Source organism: Marmota monax, unplaced genomic scaffold, assembly GCF_021218885.2.
Source record: "Marmota monax isolate L192 unplaced genomic scaffold, Marmota_monax_Labrador192_F-V1.1 WCK01_AAM20220418_F8-fsc00015, whole genome shotgun sequence".
Lineage (NCBI taxonomy): Eukaryota > Metazoa > Chordata > Mammalia > Rodentia > Sciuridae > Marmota > Marmota monax.
Window position 1 is genome coordinate 12,347,271 of NW_026692194.1, and position 16,226 is coordinate 12,363,496.

Consider the following 16,226-nt stretch of genomic DNA (forward strand, 5'->3'; position numbering starts at 1 on the left):
AGGCAAGCATTGTATCAATGAGCCACATCCCCAACTCACCAAAAATTAAATAAGTAAAGGTAATTTTTCTTTTATTCATTTTATTACCTTTCCATCACTTAAATAAATTGATTCTAATTAATCAGGTAAAAATCTTTGCTTTAGAGTATCCATATTTCATTTTTATTTAAAATTATTTTAGTTGTTGATGGACCTTTATTCTATTCATTTATTTATGTACCGTGCTGACAATTGAATCCAGTGCTTCACACATGTGAAGCAAATGTTCAGCCACTGAGCCACAAGCCCAGCCCATTCCATATTTCATTTTTACAACTTTTTTATCAGTAGTTTAGTTAGTTGAAAGCACACAACATTGGAATTTTGTCATCAGACTTGTCTTTAGTTGAAAGGACCCATCTTTTACTTAACATTGCCAGTGTTATCTTTCTTTTTTGGCTGGAGTAGGGGGCAGTACTGGAGATGGAACCCCCAGCTGGTCTACCACTGAGCTACATCCCCTGTCCTTCCTATCTATCTGTCTGTTTTTATTGACAGGGTCTCGTTAAGTTGCCAGGCTGGCATCAAAATTGCTGTCCTCCTGTCTCATACTCAGTTGCTGAAATTACAGGCATCCAGCTATCACTGTCTTTATTTATTATTATTATTATTATTATTAGTAGTAGTAGTAGTAGTAGTAGTAGTAGTAGTTGTAGATGGACAGAATGCCTTTATTTTTAGGTGGTACTAAGGATGGAACCCAGTACCTCACACATGGCTAGGCAAGTGCTCTGCCCCTGAGTTACAGCCCCAGCCTGTCACTCACTGTTTTTTCTATTAAAACAATCTATTGGGGAAAAGCACAGTTCTTATCAAAACTTCTTAAAGAGCAAACTAGGCATAGTGGTGCACGCCTGTAATCCCAGCAACTTGGGAGGCTGAGGCAGGAGGATCACAAATTCAACTTACCTGTGTTAAAATAAAAAGGCCTGAGGATATGGTCATATGGTCCAGTTCAATCCCTGTACCAGAAACAAACTTCTTAAAGAACAGAAACAAGTTCCCTCATAATTTTTTCAGTTTTATCAACTTTTAAGTTCTAGAAATGATATACTAGCATTTCAAACTATTTACTTTTTCATAAGTTCAATACAAATAGCCAAAAAATATAATGGGACAATTAATTATATTTCATTGTGTTGTTAATTTAAATCAAATTATCTTTGAGTAGTATAATAAATTTATGCATTAAAATTCAAATTCAACTCAAAATATACATATGATACACACGTTAATTTATGCATATGTATATTGTGTGTGTGTACATACATGTATCATGATGACTCCAAAATAAAAATGAAATGGTAGCCTTTTTCTTTGGGACGCTAAATCCAAAGTTTTCTAGTATAATATGAATATATCTGCTATGATTTAGAGCTTCCCTAAGTTAGCATTGTAATTTTTTGTTTCTAAAAAAGAAAACATTAACTAGTTTTCTTATGTCTGTTAATAATACACATTCTTACAGGTTGAAAATTCCACCCTTAATTCCCAAAGTACCTCACTAATGAACCAGAATGCACAACTCCTAATCCAGCAGTCTTCCTTAGAAAATGAAAATGAATCCTTAATCAAAGATCGAGAAGACTTGAAATCTCTCTATGATTCTTTGGTCAAAGATCATGAAAAGCTGGAACTTCTTCATGAACGGCAGGCTTCAGAGTATGAATCTCTCATCTCTAAACATGGAACTCTTAAGTCTGCCCACAAAAATCTTGAGGTGGAACATAAAGACCTTGAAGACCGGTAATTAATTATATTTCATTGTGTTGTTAATTTAAATCAAATTATCTTTGAGTAGTATAATAAACTTATGCATTAAACACATCTAAGAGGTAATTTATGAAGGAAATATATTTAAATTTACGTGTGTTTTATTGATACTTATTAACATATTCACTTTTATTTCTAAAATATTTTCTTTCTTGGAAATATTATAAACCATATACCTAATTTTTTTCCAGTTACAATCAGTTACTAAAACAGAAAGGACAACTGGAAGATTTGGAAAAAATGCTCAAAGTAGAACAGGAAAAAATCCTGCTTGAAAACAAAAACCATGAGACAATAGCTGCAGAATACAAGAAACTTTGTGGTGAAAATGATAGGTAAAAAATATTTATATTTACTTAACAAATTTTTAATTTATATTTATTTAACAAATTTATATTTATTTTAATTCATATTTATTTAACAAATATTTTAATTTTGTTTTCCTCTTATCTGAAATTTATATTACCACTCTGTGATACCAACCATAATGTGGACTTAGAATTTTAAAAAACAGACTCTTTGGTACAATTCCTTTTACAGGTAAAGAAGGAGGGAGGGTAGGAAGGAAGGAATTCTTCTTTAAAAACCCATAACAAAATCATGCAGCTATGGAATCACTCAAAAACCTAATTTTCTTATTTTCATGTATTGGTCTCTCTTGTTTTATTCAACTAATTAGTTTTTAAGTTACAATATTTAACAAAATTTCTACATTTTTTTTTTGCTACATTGTAATTAAACCTGATCATTTATGTCTTTTTTTCACTATTCTGGTATCCCGATTCTTGTCTTTTGAAATTGCTATAAAGATGGGCCTAGTGGAGGCTGAAGAAGGAGCATGATAAATTTAAGGCCAGCCTCAGAAACTTAGCAAGACCCAGTCTTAAAATTGAAAAATGAAAAGGACTGTGCATATAGCTCAGTGGTTTATGCCCTCCCTCTTCAGTTTAATCCCCAGTCTCTCTCTCTCTATCTCTCTCTCTCTCTCTCTCTCTCTCTCACACACACACACACACACACACACACACACACAAATTGAAATTACTACAAATGAGCAACCTCTTATTTCCTTGGCTATGTGAAGGTTTTTCTTAAAAAGCTTGAACAGCTGTGACATTTGTACTACAATTACACTGCCATAGCTGAGGGACCGAAAGATAGCATACAAAATTCAAATAGGCATTGTTCAATTATGAATTTAATACGTTTGTAAGAGCCATTTCTTTTCTTTTTTTTTTTTTTTCCTTTTTTTTTTCATGTGCTGCTGGGAATTGAACCCCGGGGCCTTGTGCACTCAAGCAAGCACTCTACCAACTGAGCTACGTCCCCAGCCCCTAATACAATCCTTTTGTAAAACTAAACTTTGTTTTCCTTTTTTTAAAATCCCTAACTTTGTAGAGCCATCTTTATTTTCATAGTCAACAGGGATTTTGTTTGTTTTGTAGTATTGGGGATTAAACTCAAGGCTTACACATCAATAACAATTTTTTTTGTTTGTTTGTTTTGTGGTGCTGGGGATTGAACCCAGGGCCTTGTGCATGTGTGGAAAGCACTCTACCAACTGAGCTATAGCCCCAGCCCAGTTTTTTTTTTTAATACCTTTATTTTATTTATTTATTTTTATGTGGTGCTGAGGCTCAAACCCAGTGCCTCACATGTGCCTAGCAAGTGCAGCACCATTGAGCCACAATCCCAGCCCACACATCAATAGTTTTGAATTTAGTTTTCTATGGTTAAAACTAGAAATTCTCTACTGCAAATTTGAACTTCAATAAGCTCAATATCAAGCCAAAATAAAACACTGTATACATCATATATAACAAGAAGAATGAGAAATTACACTCCATTATATATGATGTATCAAAATGCATTCTGCTGTCATGTATAACTAATTTTAAAACAAATTTAATTTTTTTTAAAAAGACTGTAGTTTGTAAAGAGAATATGTATGTATAGTTTATGTAGTAAAAGACTGTGACAAATTATGTAATGTAAGGATAGCATCATTTTTATTACGTACCATATTGGGGAATATTTACTTTGAAGGTCCCATCTTTTAGCTAATCTTTTTCCATTGCTGGGATTTTAACATAATTGGGACAGTTCATGGACCTAGGTGGGCCTTACAGTAATCTAATTGTGTACATTACATAGGGGCCTCCTGAGAAAGAACTTAGCCAAAATGAAGAAATTGAGTATAAGGAGCTTGACCTCAAAAAAATCTCTAAAGTTGGAGGGAAAGAGTGATTCTGAGTATTTTCTCTTTCTTGGATTTGCCTTTGCCCAGCTTTTGTGGATTCATGTCTGTGTTTTAAGGAAAGAAAAGGCTTTAAGTAAAACATGAAAGAGATGTTTTCTTTAATAAGTATATTTATGAAGATATCTGAAGGATAATAATTCATCTATTCCTTAGTCTGTTTAATCTAAGGTAATGCCTGACCAAAAAAGTTTCCCTCTTAGACTAGGTTGTCTTGGCCTCTTTAGAATTATATTCACTCACTTGCATTTTGTTATTAATGTTTTAAAGGGCAGTATATAAAAATTCAAAGAGCTCAGGCTGGGGCTGTAACTCAGTGGCAGGTTACTTGCCTAGCATGTGTGAGGCACTGGGTTCAATACTTAGCACCACATAAAAAAAAAGTAAGCAAATAAAATAAAGGCATGCTATTTATCTACATCTACAAAAAAAATTAAAAATAAAAATTCAGCTCATTTTAACATTTCCATAGAGATACTAGGACCTTGTACATTATCTCTTTATATAACCCATACCACCCCCCTCAATTGAAGCATAAGCAGGAATTTTTTTTTTCAATTATAGATGGACACAATACCATTGTTTTATTTATTTACTTTCATATGGTGCTAAGGGTCAAATCCAGTGCCTCACATGTACTAGGTGAGCACTCTACCACTGAGCCACAACCCTAGCCCAGGAAATTTTTTGATTGTCATAGTTGTCAATGTACTACATAGCTGTCTCAAGTTTGACCAGCTATTTTACTCATGGTGTGCATTTGTTAATTGATTCAACCCATTTGCTGTATGTTTCTGATTTTGCCATTTTGATCTCTTTTTACCAAGTCTTAATTTTATAAATATATTATTTTTATTTGTGATTTTTGTAATCTGGTTTAAATTCTCTGAGAAATGAGTTGAGTGTAAACTATTAGATGCTCTGAACAGGGACCACACTGAGCAAGTTTGTTTCATTTGGCTGCCTCCCTTTTTCTTGGGTTTCTGCTCTTAATGTTATAAGATAGAGGTTTGCAAAGTACTGCTAGCTTACATGCCAAATTCAGACATGTTTTGGTACAGCCCCAAAACTAAGAAAAATTTTTATATTTTAAAGGGTTGGTGGGATGGGAGGAAAGGGGCATGCTACAGACACTGCATGTGGCCCACAACTTTAGTATTTACTCTCTGGTTCTTTACAGAAAGTGTGTCTATCACTTCTTTCCTTAGAGATCAGTGAACCTTGTTCTGAATATAAATAATGGGGGGAAAAAAGAAAAAGCTTTGTTTCATGTTGAATTTTAAATTCTCCAAAACTGAATTGGTCACTTCTTCTTTTATCTTTTTTTCTAAATATTTTTATTAATACTTTTTGTGACAAAATTGTGAGCATCTTTCTTTTTTTTTAATATTTTTTTTTGTAGTTGTACACAATACTTTCATTTATTTATTTATATGTGGTGCTGAGGATTGAACCCAGGGTCTTACACATGTGAGGCAAGCGCTCTACCGCTGGGCCATAACCCCAGCCCACATCTTTATTTCTTCAACCTATTTAAAGGATAAAGATTCTTTTCTACAGAAATGTACTCAGAAATTTGTTAATCTAGTTTTCCCAGAAAAGAGACTGATTCTTGATCAGTTTAGTAACTGGCAAAGAATCTTGTATATTCTTTAAATATCTCTTTTATTTATACAGCATTTTTACAATATGTAAATTACATGAAAGCTATTAAGAGAATCTAATGATGTTTCTGTTGTGATTTCTAATTTTAGGTTGAATCATACATATACTCAGCTTTTAAAAGAGACTGAAGTTTTACAAACTGACCATAAAAATTTGAAAAGTCTTCTAAATACTTCTAAACTGGAACAAACAAGGTTAGAAGCTGAATTTTCAAAACTGAAGGAGCAGTACCAACAGCTAGATATCACGTCCACTAAGCTGAATAATCAGTGTGAGGTGAGCTTTAACAAATTGAATCACTGTTTACTTCCTTTGGATATCAAAACATGCCTAAAAAATAAATAATCATATTGTAACAACATCAGCAGCATATAATTAGTGGTATGTTTTCAAAAGAATTGATCACAAATAATTAAAATCACAAGTGATTTAGAAAAACCTACTGTATCTTTAATTTCATTCATTTTTATTATTCATTTAAACTTTTATGTCCAGATACTTTGAATTGTAAAGTTATGTGTTTCCTTAGTGAAAAAATGTTTATGTTACACCTACTGTGATACTATAAACCAGTAGAAAGGAAAATTAGTTTGAAAGCACATATATTTAATTACCCAACAAAGTTAAAAGGTGCAGAGCATTCATTCTACCTATGATTTATAGAAATCTAAATAACATATAGTTAGGTGGGTGTACTTGGTAAATCAACTCCTCAACAAATAATAAAATTTGATAGAACTGTCAAAAAATATTTTAGAACTCCAGAACTCAAGTAATGGCATACAGAAAAGTGAGAGGCACTTATTAGAGAAAAATTGATCAACCTTAGAGAATAACTGTGGTTGGTTTTCTGAGGCATTTTTATCTTGTGGTATCTCTTTCCTCTGAAGTTCTAACAGCACAAAGTAAGCTGTAAAAACCAGCAGCACTGCTCTTAGAGAAGACTGGCTTGATTTTGAGCAGAGCAGGGAAAAGCTCCTTGCCCAGATAGCCTGAGATTAAAGTACATTGAGGCAAATAATTGACTAGCAAATTAGTCAGAAATTTAACTAAGACATCCAAGAAATAAGACTACCACAGTGAGTTTTGGTAGGTCTCACCAAGTGGTCTGGTATCTGGTATGCTGGTCAGGAGAGATCAGAGAAGGCCCTAGCTATCTGCTTCTGCCTGGCTGTCACAAGTTGGGACAAATGTTAATCTTTGGCTAGGGGTGAAGTCATGTAATAAAATGATATGGAAAATGTAGAAGTCTAAAGTGTAAGAAAGAGGTTGGGGATGGTAGTTAACCTTGGTGGGAAGGAATGGTGACTGCAAAATAGCATAGCAGTGTTACTGGAATACAATTAATGTTCTGTTTCTTGATTTGGGTGCTGTCTTAACACGTTAACTTTGTGATAATTCATTGAACTGTATATACACACTTAAAATCTGTTCTCTTTTCTGTATATATGTCTCGCTGGATGTGGTGGTGCATGTCTATAATCCTAGCAACGTGGGAAGCTGAGGCAGGAGGATCACAAATTTGAAACCAGCCTCTCAGCAACTTAGCGAGCCTGTCTCAAAATAAATAAAAAGGGCTGGGGATGTGGCTCAGTGGTTAAGTGCCCAGGGTTCAATATATGTCTCATCCATTGTCTTTTAACATAATAACAACCATAAATCCTCAATGGTGATGGACATTAAACATTTCTTTGTGCTCAATAGTTTGTGTGTTAGCCAAGCAGATGTACCAATCCACCCACTAATGTATAGACCAGTGATTTGCTTCTGCATTTATAGTTACCTGGCAGATATGCTGGACAGCTGCCTGAGATACCTCTTTTCTGTTTTATGTGGCTTCTCATCTTCTAGAAGGGTTTGGATAGACTGAGGTGAAGTATACAAGGCCTCTTGAGGCCCAGGTTTGAACTTTCATATATCACTCCCATTTATTCTTGGGCAAAGGCATTCCAAATTCAAGAAGAGGGGAAATAGATTCCACTGCTTTATGGGAAGAGTGAGAAGTCATAATGTAAGAAGGTGTGGATAAGAAAGAAAATAACTGTTTTTCAATGAATCTACCACATTATATTTCAATATAACAATATATAAATAAACCAGTCATGTACAATATTGATATTTCTTGGATCAAGATGATTTTGTATGGTTATTCATAGTAAGTATCATTCTTCCTGATTTTCTTTACCTTTTGAGAATTTTTCATTAACTATCTACTATGTGACATAGGTATACTTTATTTTCAACAGTTGCAGCATGGTAAGAGCTATTCTCATTTTATAGATTTGAGAATTAACTAACTTGTCCAAACTTTCTTAGCCACTTAAACAAAAGACCAGAGATTTGATCTAGCTTTTGAACTATAAGTAAAACAGTTTTTAAGGTAAAAAGCATTATTTGGGGGCTGGGGATATAGCTGAGTTGGTAGGAAGAGTGCTTGCCTTGCATGCAAAAGGCCCTGGGTTCAATCCCCAGCACCACACCAAAAAAAAAAAAAAAAGTATTTTGGAACAGATCATTTATGATATATTAAACCCAGTGTTTGAGGGAATAAGAAAATACATTTGTATAGCATGTAACCCAGTGCTGTACCTGTCATTATCACTAAAATAATCATTCATGTTCTGACCAAAGTGAAACCATCTAATTGTTAAAACAGCGGAAGACTTAAGTCTTTGTGTAGTACTTAATATATTTTAAATGTTTTGGGTCAGGTGATTTATGTAAAATGTAAATGTTTAAAAAATTTTTCTTTTGTGTGTGTTTAAACAGTTGCTTAGCCAACTTAAAGGAAATTTGGAAGAAGAAAATCGACACTTACTAGATCAAATTCAAACTCTCATGCTACAGAACAGAACACTTTTGGAGCAGAATATGGAAAGCAAGGATCTTTTTCATGTTGAACAAAGACAGTACATGTAGGTATCAAATAATTTCACACTCTGAAATAGTAGTCATGATATTATCATTGCCATACCTGGTGACAGAGAAAATTTCATACTCATTTTTCTTGATTATCAGCATTATTTGAATATGTGTTTTGAGTGCTTATATTCCAGAAACACTAACATGAAAACACATGGTTCCTGCTCTGAAAGAATTAGTAATATAAAGCAGTAAAGACAGGGAAATACTTTTTAATACTATGATGCTAAAGCTAGGTTTGGTGGTGCTTTCCTAGAGTCCCAGGTACTTGGGAGACTGAGGCAGGAAGATTGCAAGTTTGAAGTCAGTCTGGGCAATTTAGCAAGAAATTGTCTCAAAACAAAAAGGGCTGGAGATGTGGTTTAGTGGCAGAGTACTTGCGTAGCATGTGTGAATCCCTTGATTCAGTTTCCAATACTGTCAATATAACACAAACACACATACACACATAATGGAGATATGTATAGGGGGCCCTAGTTTTCAAAGATGAGACTTGAAGTTACAAGAAAAAATTTGCTTAAGGTACATACTAGACCAAAATAGATAACAATGCAAAAACATGGAGGTATGATGAGTGTGTTGTAAGAACTAAAAATTAATTATTATTTCTATAGCCAAACTGATGGAGGAGGAACACTAGAGAAATATGGAGCCAGTTCACAAAAGTTTCTTTATACCATAAGTTAAGATCAAATTACATGGGCCTGGGGAGGTAGTTCAGTGGTAAAGCACTTATTTTAAATGTGCAGAGCCCTAGGTTCAATCCCCAGCATAGCAAAAAATAAAAAATAAAAAATAAAATTATATGAGAGACAGAATTAGCCAGCTAAATTATTCAGAAGTTAAGTACATTAAGAATGGGGGAATTTGATAAGACTCAGAGATTTGGACCTGGGCAGGTCAGTTTATTATACCATGATTCACCTATATTAAATTCTTCCTTTCCTTTTCCCCACTAAAATAAGAAACACCATAGTGTCATAGAAACTGCCAGCTGTTGAAATCAAACAGCTCCTAATTTATGTCCTAATTTTTCAGTTTTATCTGAAGACTAAAAACAAGTCACTTCATTTCTTTGATCATTAGCTGCTGCCTCTCTAAAATAAAGATAACAGCTACTTCCATGTTATTCTAAAGTGTAAATGAAATAATGCTTTTCCGACTTGTTCATGATGGGAAGCCAAGGCACATCTGAAACCAAAATATATATATTTTTCAAATATCTATTTTATTATAGAATTTAGGGTAGGGAGCATTTTTTTTTTTTTTTTTTTTTTTTTTTTTTTAATTTTTTATTGTGGGTTGTTCAAAACATTACAAATTTCTTGACATATCATATTCCACACTTTGATTCTAGTGGGTTATGAACTCCCACCTTCACCCCATACACAGATTGCAGATTCACATCAGTTATATTAATGCACATGGAACACAGAGTTTGCATGAATTTTTTAAATTTTTATTTTTAATATTTTTTGAGGGGGGCATGGTACTGGCAGTTGTATTCAAGGGTGCATGCTAGGTAAGCACTCCACCACTGAGCTACATGCCTAGCAGTTTTTAAATTTTATTTTGAGATAGGGTCTCACTGTGCTGCCTTAAGCTGGCCTTGAATTTGTGGTCCTCCTGCCTCAACCTCCCAAATAGCTGGGATTACAGGTATCTGCCATCATACCCATCTCAGAGTTAGCATGAACTTTTAAGATAAATGCAAAACCTTAAAGAAATTTCACATTTGTTGCTGGCCACTTTGGACTACAACCTTTTTAGGAATATATGTTCCTTTAGTCTCTGCCATATTGTAAGTTAAAAAAGCACTGAGTATATATAAAGTTCTTGGCATTTGAGTTTCCTGTTCGTTAAGCAGAGGTATTACCCAAAGTTTTGTCTTAATATTCTGACCCATGGTGACTAATTTATTTCCAGGGTTTAAGTGATGTTTTTGTATGGTTGATTTCCAAATATTATTATCCATTCTGACTCACTGAATATAAGTTAAAAATATCCTTATTATATGTTGGACATTTCTAGCCAAATGCCTCTATCACATGATTCTGGCAGGAGTGACAGTGAACACAGGTAGTATTGAGAAGTTTCTAATGATCTTTCTTTCTTTCTTTTTTGATACCAGGAGCACTTTACTACTGAGCTAAATCCCTAGCCCTTTTTATTTATTTATTTATTTATTTATTTATTTATTTATTTATTTATTTTGAGACAGAGTCTCACTAAGTTGCTTAAGATTTCACTAAATTGCTGAAGCTGTCTTTGAACTTGTGATCCCCCTGCCTCAGCCTCCCAAGCTGGTCGGATTACATGCATGCACCATTATGCCCAGTTAAATTGGAAATTTGAAGAAAAGGAGAAATATGGGAAAAACCCATTGTTCTTCCTAATAAACAAACTTAAGAGTTGTCAATCATAGTGACCATTTGTTTACATTTGGGGAAGAAGTTATATCATAGTCCCAGAATAATTTAATATCATTCATAGCTGTACAAAACATGACTGCATGTCCTAAAACATTTTTATTTCTATAGTGATAAGTTAAATGAATTAAGACGGCAAAAGGAGAAATTAGAAGAAAAAATTATGGACCAATACAAATTTTATGACCCATCTCCTCCTAGAAGGTACTTTTAACCAAATTTTATGAATTTTTATTTTGGAAAATAAATTGTTCTAGTTTTGAAGACTTCTAATTCATGAGGAATTTATGTGTTGAATTTTAGACTAAGAATTTTTTAAATTATTCTATTAGGAGAGGCAACTGGATTACTCTAAAAATGAGAAAATTGATAAAATCCAAGAAAGATATTAATCGAGAACGTCAGAAATCTCTAACGTTAACACCTACTCGTTCAGACTCCAGTGAAGGATTTCTTCAGCTGCCCCATCAAGATAGTCAAGATAGTTCTTCAGTAGGATCAAACTCTTTAGAAGATGGCCAAACCCTGGGGACCAAGAAAAGCAGCAGTGAGTGCTCAAACTTTTAAACCTAGTGTTGATTTAGGAGTCCTTTCAAAAAACACTTAAGCAATCTTTTGGGAAAACAATCTGATATATGGTATTTCTTTTTAATCCAATATCAAATTAATCACATACTGCAGTAATACCCAGTCACATAATTTTCTAAAATGTACTATGCATCATCATTTGGCCTGAGAGGTAAAATATTGTAGAAAGAACATAAGAGCCAGAATAGGTCTGCCAATTGCAGGTTGCAGATTGTTTTAACATGAGCAGTTTTTACCTTTGTTTTATACTTCACAGGGTGGTTATGAGAAACAAGTAAGAAATATGTATAAGATTTCATTTTCATAAATATTTATAATAATCAAAATAAGGCATTTATAATTGGGGTTTGCTCATATACTTTGAGCAATTTGATGATTATCAAATTAGAGAGGGATGCTTGGGAAAAGTTTTGATTAAAATGAAATAAAGATGTGAATTGGCAATACTAAACTTGTGATTTAACTTTTTATTACAAATTTTAGAAGTATCACATCATAACATGCTCTATACAATTTGTAACCTTTTTATTTGGCTACTAGTTTGCTTACACAGGAAGAGCAAAGTAAAAGCCTAAAAAATCATATTTCAAGAGAAAAAAAATCCAATAAGTTAACTATTAGAGTTCTTAAAAATATGTAAACCAGGCACTTTGAATCCTCTCACATTATCACCAATATAAATGACTAAATTTTTTAAAATTTTAAATGAGTACACACATAGATACACCCCAATTCTTTTGAAATAAATAATAAGCAAAAGCAGCTGCTTCCCCCAGAGATAAGATCTACACCTGAGTGATTCTCAGAGTATTCAGAAAACTGCACAGTGTTTGAGCTTCAGGTGAATTATCTTTGAAAGGGAACAATTATTTTGGAGTGAGGATATTAAACATTTTATAACATGTATTTCAAAATACAAGAATCCATAGGCAAGCAACAATAATAGAAAGTAAACATGCATTCTTACATGTAAACACTAATCTCTAGAAAGCAGTTTTGATTCTATTTCTCCAAATAAAATTATTGTCATCCTAGGTCTTTTGCGATCTACTCTTGTCCACAAATTTGTAGTTATTGTTTTAGAGAAATCCTAAAGTTTTCCTTTAAAAGATGTTTTAACTGTCTCCTTTAGATATAAAATACCTCACACTAAGTAAAAAAATGGTAACACATCTACTTCATTTTTTTTTTAGTTAAACAAAGATGTTTTGATTCAGGTATGAGAGCATACACAAGAAAGGCACAGCAATCTCTTTTGAGGTCATCCTATCTGTTAGAAGTATAAATCTGTATTTCTTTCATGCTCTCTGCCAGAACATTCAGAAGAAGCAGAAGGATTCTTGCTTCTGCTTTCCTACAGTTGTTCATTTTTAGAATTTTTAAAGCAGACACAAAACCCAACAGTATTAATATTCCTTTAATTTTAAGTGTGCTTTGGAAAAAGCAGCACACTAACTGCCATAAGAAGAATCACATTTCATCCCTGGCAAATTTAAAATTTTTTATCTTATCCATTTTGGAAGAGTGTCTGTCTGTCAGTAGAGCAGTCTTTGGAAAACAGTTGAAAACAGAAAAAGAAAAAAGTGTCTAAACAAAACAACATGTGTGTGCATGCATGCTGCAACCACCCAGCTTTGTTTTAGCTAAGTGTCCATTTTTACATTGTTTTCAGTCCATTCTTTTTAATCATTGAAAACAGCTGTGTTTACCAAGTTTGAGGAGAAATAGGTCAGATTAAAGACCTTAGCAGTCAAACAAGTTAAAAAACTGTATGTCCATTGCATTCTCTTTAATGAATGATGCTTTTCAACTTATTAAAAGAGGTTCAATGATTTACAAAATGATAGCACACCCTGAGAAGGGTGTGTAATATGTTTTTAAGTCTTGTAAAAGTTGTTTTCTCAACTCCTATATTACATTTCTGGGGTCATAATTTTTCGTATACTTAAGATAAATCTTAACAAAAATGTAGCTTGAGAATGATTAAGTGACTCAAGTGAACATTTTAATTTTTATTCTAATGACTCCTATGCTTGAGTGGTAATCCCTTCACTGATAAAATTTTTTCACGCAATGTTTTTTTTAAATAAACTCATCCAAAGCACCCTTTGAAATGTTTTAAAATATTATATGCATTTTTATCTCATTTTGCTTACTTTGGGGTGTCTTTATCTTTTTCACTTTACCAGAGCTTAGTGCTATCACTTATTACTGCTGTCAATATATTCTTTTTTTCCTTTTCCCCAGCCAACTTTTTGTAAAATGAACTCCACATAATTGCTTGTTTCATCTTTAGACTTTGGTTGAAACCATATGTATTTCTGTGGTACTGATAAATGATGCACTAGAAGACAGTTTAGATCAATATTTTCTTCATTAAAGTTTAGGGGGAAAATGAAAGGTAACTTCAAAAGTTTCTTTAGATTATTCAGAACATCTTTAGGGACCCCTAATTTTTTGTTGATGTGTTACAATAGAATGTACAGTTTCCTAAATTATTTTTTCTAAAATAAAGCCTTTAACTTCAAAAGTAAAAGAAAATAAGGGCTTAAAAAGCCTTGTTCATTTTCATCATGTACTTTATGGAACACCAATAGCCTAATTTTTAAAGTTTGCCTTTATGATTTAACTAGAAAAATTGGTCCTTTCCTAAGTAATTCTAACCAGTTCCTGTTTTTATAGTACTTTAGCCAATCTAAGCTTTCCAAGTATGTTCCTCATCATTGTCTTCAGTGCTTTTCCAAGTATTTTAAAATATCAAAGTACATATTTCATATTTCATTATCATTCAGCAGCATGAGAATAAGCTTTAATATAGCATACATAGCTGAAACTCAAAACATTCATTTCTGTCCTTAATTTCAACATTTAACTCCCATCTGTTCTTCTCCCTTTTTTCTTTCATTTCCCTGTTTCTGTTTTTCCCTCATGCTCTGACATTAAAGTGGTTGCACTGAAAAGACTGCCCTTTTTGAGGAACAGACCGAAGGATAAAGACAAAATGAAGGCCTGCTACCGTCGTTCCATGTGTAAGACTTTATGACAGTTCAGCTTCTTTCAAATGACTACACTAGATTCCATTACTAATTTTTCACTAACCTTTCTCTGGACTGTGCCAGTTTATTATTTTGCAAAGTGCAGTCTTCCTTTACTACAAGGAGCTGGAAGAATATTTTTTTCAAAGTCTGCACTGAGTTTGCATTATATGTATGTCTACTGATACATATACATGCATATGTTTAATAATACATGTAATATACTTTAAAATTTCCAGTGCTTTCTGAAAGTTGGCAGAAAAAAGAACATTTTATATGCCATGGAGATTTTTTTCCCTCAAGAAATTTACTTAAGGAAAAAATAACAAAATCTTTAGCATTAGGTATTTGTTTACTTAATGAACCTGGTTAAATAAATAAATAAAATGGCCTATAATCCTTGAAAATGTTTGTCATTCTTTATATAATAATATTCTGGGTTTCTTTTTTTCTAAGTGGAATGGGTAACTACATAATCACGTTAAATGTCTCTATCACTGGAGATCATCTCTTTCAGGTTTTTATTCAGTGGTGTACTTATTTATAAAATGAATAATTTCTTCAGTAACCTGCTCTGACCAAGGACTCCTTCATTTTCAATAGTGATGCTATATAAGAATTGCTCTCCATCTTAATTCATTCCATTTTGTCACCACAAAACCACATTATGAAGGCTTCTAATTATATTGCACATCATTGTGCAAAAGCATGGCAATTGTACCTAGTAAAATTCCTTTCTTTGTCTTTTAAAGCGGGTGGAGGTGGGATAAAAATATTTACTGAAACTTATCAGCCTTTGGCCTCCTCATTTCATTCAACTGAATGCATGTCATAATTCAAATGACCTTGTGGTTATAGTTTTTTTTAATGTCCATTTTCATTAGTTCATAGACAAAAATCAGATCATTTTTAATACAAAATAGAAATAAAAGCAATACATTAACCATGCTGATTCATTTGCTTTCATTTGCATCCCAGCCATGAATGACCTGGTGCAGTCCATGGTCCTAGCAGGAGGACAGTGGACAGGTAGTACTGAGAATTTGGAGGTTCCTGATGATATTTCAACGGGTAAAAGGAGAAAAGAATTGGGAGCTATGGCCTTCTCTACTACAGCCATCAACTTTTCAACTGTCAACTCTTCTGCAGGCATCAGATCCAAGCATTTGGTTAATAATAAAGGTATAGGCCGTCTGCTATTTGCACTGTGGTGTAACTGTTGACAGCAGGAATTTTAATTTGACTTTCCCCTGTGTTCTTTTTTTCAAACAACCTTAAATAATTATCAAAACATAATCTGGATTTAATTTGGAGGAATTTCCAAAGCATTTCAAAAATTTAAAACATTACACAAATAATTAAAATCTACTCTAGGCCTACTTTCATAATAAACAGCTGATAAACTAACAATTGAAAAGAAGTATACCAGATAAAGAGTGAAAAAAGGAGAAAGAAATCTAAGTTTAAAAATCAAAACAAAATGTAAAAGTACTACATAGAACAATCCAGGTTCTTGTT

General features: G+C 33.0%; 1 protein-coding gene across 5 annotated transcripts in view; it reads left to right on the top strand.

Annotated features, from left to right (window-relative positions):
- The window catches only part of Ccdc88a (coiled-coil domain containing 88A), a 124,341-nt gene that overhangs the window by 95,555 nt on the left and 12,560 nt on the right, over positions 1-16,226 (top strand). For 3 of the 5 annotated variants that reach the window (XR_006847034.2, XM_046423777.2, XM_046423793.2), the window contains exons 20-27: positions 1,508-1,785; positions 2,004-2,147; positions 5,824-6,010; positions 8,504-8,649; positions 11,197-11,289; positions 11,418-11,632; positions 14,619-14,702; positions 15,687-15,890. Coding sequence is in view for 4 of the 5 variants with exons in the window: in XM_046423777.2 (XP_046279733.1) it covers positions 1,508-1,785; positions 2,004-2,147; positions 5,824-6,010; positions 8,504-8,649; positions 11,197-11,289; positions 11,418-11,632; positions 14,619-14,702; positions 15,687-15,890 (1,351 nt within the window). In the remaining variant the exon portion in view is untranslated. The remainder of the gene's footprint in view (positions 1-1,507; positions 1,786-2,003; positions 2,148-5,823; positions 6,011-8,503; positions 8,650-11,196; positions 11,290-11,417; positions 11,633-14,618; positions 14,703-15,686; positions 15,891-16,226) is intronic. The other 2 variants (XM_046423785.2, XM_046423811.2) reach the window with 1 other exon arrangement.